The following is a 2763-nucleotide window of genomic DNA, read 5'->3' on the forward strand; positions in this document are numbered from 1 at the left end:
TCATCATCCTTGTGAACGCCCACAAGAGGTTAAATACCTGGGTCTCCACACCAGAAAGTAGGACCAGTCCTAGTCTGGTCAGATGCGTACACGAACTGATGAAGCCTCTTGGATGAGAGGTGAAACGTCTTCCCAGACAAATAACCTAGTCCAGTTGTTTTCGATTTAAAAAAACTCCTTTAGGATACTATGACCTGGACAAATGAGAATATACACAGGCTCGTTACATTGAAATGTTGGCACTTAATTTGTAAAGACACATTTGGTGTTGAATTACATGAATGCAGAGCCCTTCCAAAATGGTTCCACCGTGGCCTCCATTCTACACGTGAACTGGAGGCAAAGCAATGATCTGTTTTCTTTCACTTTCAGTCTTGAGATGTGTGTAAAAGGCTGATTGACATTAGCGATAGTGTTTCTGGTTCTCTTGGAGACAGGAGTGATTCCTACTGTGACTCATAACTGCTGTGGCATGAAAATAAGATGAATCATTTTTAAATTATAGATTAAATTAGACTGATAATAGATTAATTATGTTGAATTTTATTGTGTTTTAATCATGACTACAACCCATCTATTCATATCTAATCAAGCATTAACACTAGTGCTGGAAATTCAGAAAACAGTTGCATGAATCATTTATTGTCACGTGTTTTGAAAGGAGCAGGTCACGTCCTTTTGGAGGAGGCGTTGAGCCTGGCATGAATGTTGAGCTACAGTGTGTGTGTGTGTGTCTGTGTGTCTCACCATGTAGCTGACCCCAAGCAGACAGGCAGCAGCAGCCACCAGTACCAGTCACCAGCCGAACTAAACGCTCCCATCAGCAGAGACACCAACATGCCGTTAAAGCCATGGAGACCCCCTGACACCTCAGCACTACACACACACACACACACACACACACACACACACACACACACACACACACACACACACACACACACCACAATTAGTGTCTGTTTAGAAGACAAAAGAAGACAAAATTACTGTACAATAATGTACAGTAATGATCTCTTGTTTTCATCAGCCAAACGCACATTAGCACAGCTTTTTATGGGCTATTGTGAAACCAACTGTTCAGTTTTAATGAGAAAAGGCCCCAGGGTCACACTTATTGTATTCTACATGCCAGACATAAAACATTAGTGGCTCCAGGTCAAATGCAATTATCTTTAAAATGTTAAAACAAGGTTGCGCATTAGCATTTTAAACTCAGTGCGGCATAAATATTGAGACAGGAACTGAAATAAGAGTTGCCAGGCGGTGGGTGTGGGTGAACACAGAGCTATCGGTCATGGAGCTGTTATTCTCATGAATTTTAAGCAGAAGCCTCAATCAACTTCAGTCATATGGGCCCAGTAAATTATTGGCTTCCAAGCAGCAGACAGGTTTTTAATGAAGGTTCAACTGTTTAAAATGAAAGAGACTTTTTTTTTCTATTGTGTGCTCTTAAAATACCAGGTCAACACAAATTTACATATTACTGTGTGTATTTTTGAGCTGTTTGTGTGTAGTCGTTCATGTCCTTGTACCTGTCTTGTCCCATGATAATAGCTGTTAGCGTAGAGACCAGAACACCCACAGTTCCCAGCAGGCCCTGCCAGGGGGAAGCCCAGTACAGTGCAGCCAGGATGAGAACACCACTCAGTGGGTTGTTTGCTAGAATCACCCTGGCCACCCCTCTCAGGCCCCACACTGCCAGCTGCAGCACAAATAACTTATCTGAGGGCAGGAAGAAAACACAGTCTTTGAAAAACGTTTTGAGACTATTTTTTTTCTCAGAGATGTTGAAAAAGTGGAACTAAAGAGGCACAAGACTTGTTTCTCCGTTGGATTCAATGATGCCAATTCAGGGTTTTATAAACGAATCATGATGAGAGTTTAATGATGATTATATTTTGCGTGCAACAGCATTCAAGGTGGGAGTTGTGTGATGATTACATCTGCATATTTTAATGGCACTGTAAGCATTTCAGAGCCTTTTGTTTATGATTGTAGCAGTTTAACACATTTCAAGTGTTTGGGAAAGTTTTCCTCTTTTCAAAATGTTCTGCCATTAATCACATTATGAAGAGACTTGATGAATTATGCATTATTCGGAAACACATTTTTATAAAAGGTCAAAGCATTTCAGACTTCAAGAGTAGACGTGAGAAAGAGCGACAGGATGCAGCAGTGTGGAGTTTTCCTACCCTGCATGTACTCATCCAAGTGCTTCATGTCCCCAGTGCACAACAGCAGAGCGTTCAACGCACGCCGGCTGAAGCTGGCACGACTCCTGCTGGCCTCCCCCACCTCTGTTTTGGTTTCCATCCACATCTCAGCAGCTGCTGGATCACACCGCTGTAATCGTGGTAAATATGTTGCAGTAACACTGGAAAAAAGACCCAAAGCTTTCTTTCACTTTTTTTTTGTTCTTTTCACTCCTCTGTTTGTTCTCCTGTTGCTTCTCTCTCTCTTCCCTCCTGGTTCATCTCTTGGCCCCCTCTCCTCCGCTCCCTCTCTTCTTCTCCGGTGAGGTTTAAGGGGATGACTTATAAACTGGTGGACAGGGTAACGTATTCACTCCGCTTTTGACCAGCCGTGCCAGATAAGAACAAAGTTCACCCCCATAAGGACTGGTCAGAGAGAGGAAGACTGGTCCACCCCTCCCTCCCATACTGTTTTTACATTTCACAATCACCTCGCTCCCCTGTCCCTCTCTTTCCCCTGCTCTGTCGGCTCCACTGTGACATCTCCTCACCCATTGTTTGTCCATTTAAG

At 43.0% G+C, this 2763-nt stretch overlaps 1 protein-coding gene across 1 annotated transcript in view; it reads right to left on the minus strand.

The window, feature by feature from the left end:
- Positions 1-2545, minus strand: part of LOC111666434 (urea transporter 1) — a 20892-nt gene extending 18347 nt beyond the window's left edge. The window contains exons 1-3 of the mRNA XM_023421770.2: positions 2193-2545; positions 1533-1722; positions 748-876 (exon numbers count right to left, since the gene is read on the minus strand). Coding sequence (XP_023277538.1) covers positions 748-876; positions 1533-1722; positions 2193-2319 — 446 coding nt within the window. The 5' untranslated portion in view covers positions 2320-2545. The remainder of the gene's footprint in view (positions 1-747; positions 877-1532; positions 1723-2192) is intronic.
- Positions 2546-2763: the final 218 nt, after the last annotated feature.

Source organism: Seriola lalandi, unplaced genomic scaffold, assembly GCF_002814215.2.
Source record: "Seriola lalandi dorsalis isolate HSWRI2012SDOR001 ecotype SW California unplaced genomic scaffold, Sedor1 jcf7180002054676, whole genome shotgun sequence".
Classification (NCBI taxonomy): Eukaryota; Metazoa; Chordata; class Actinopteri; order Carangiformes; family Carangidae; genus Seriola; species Seriola lalandi.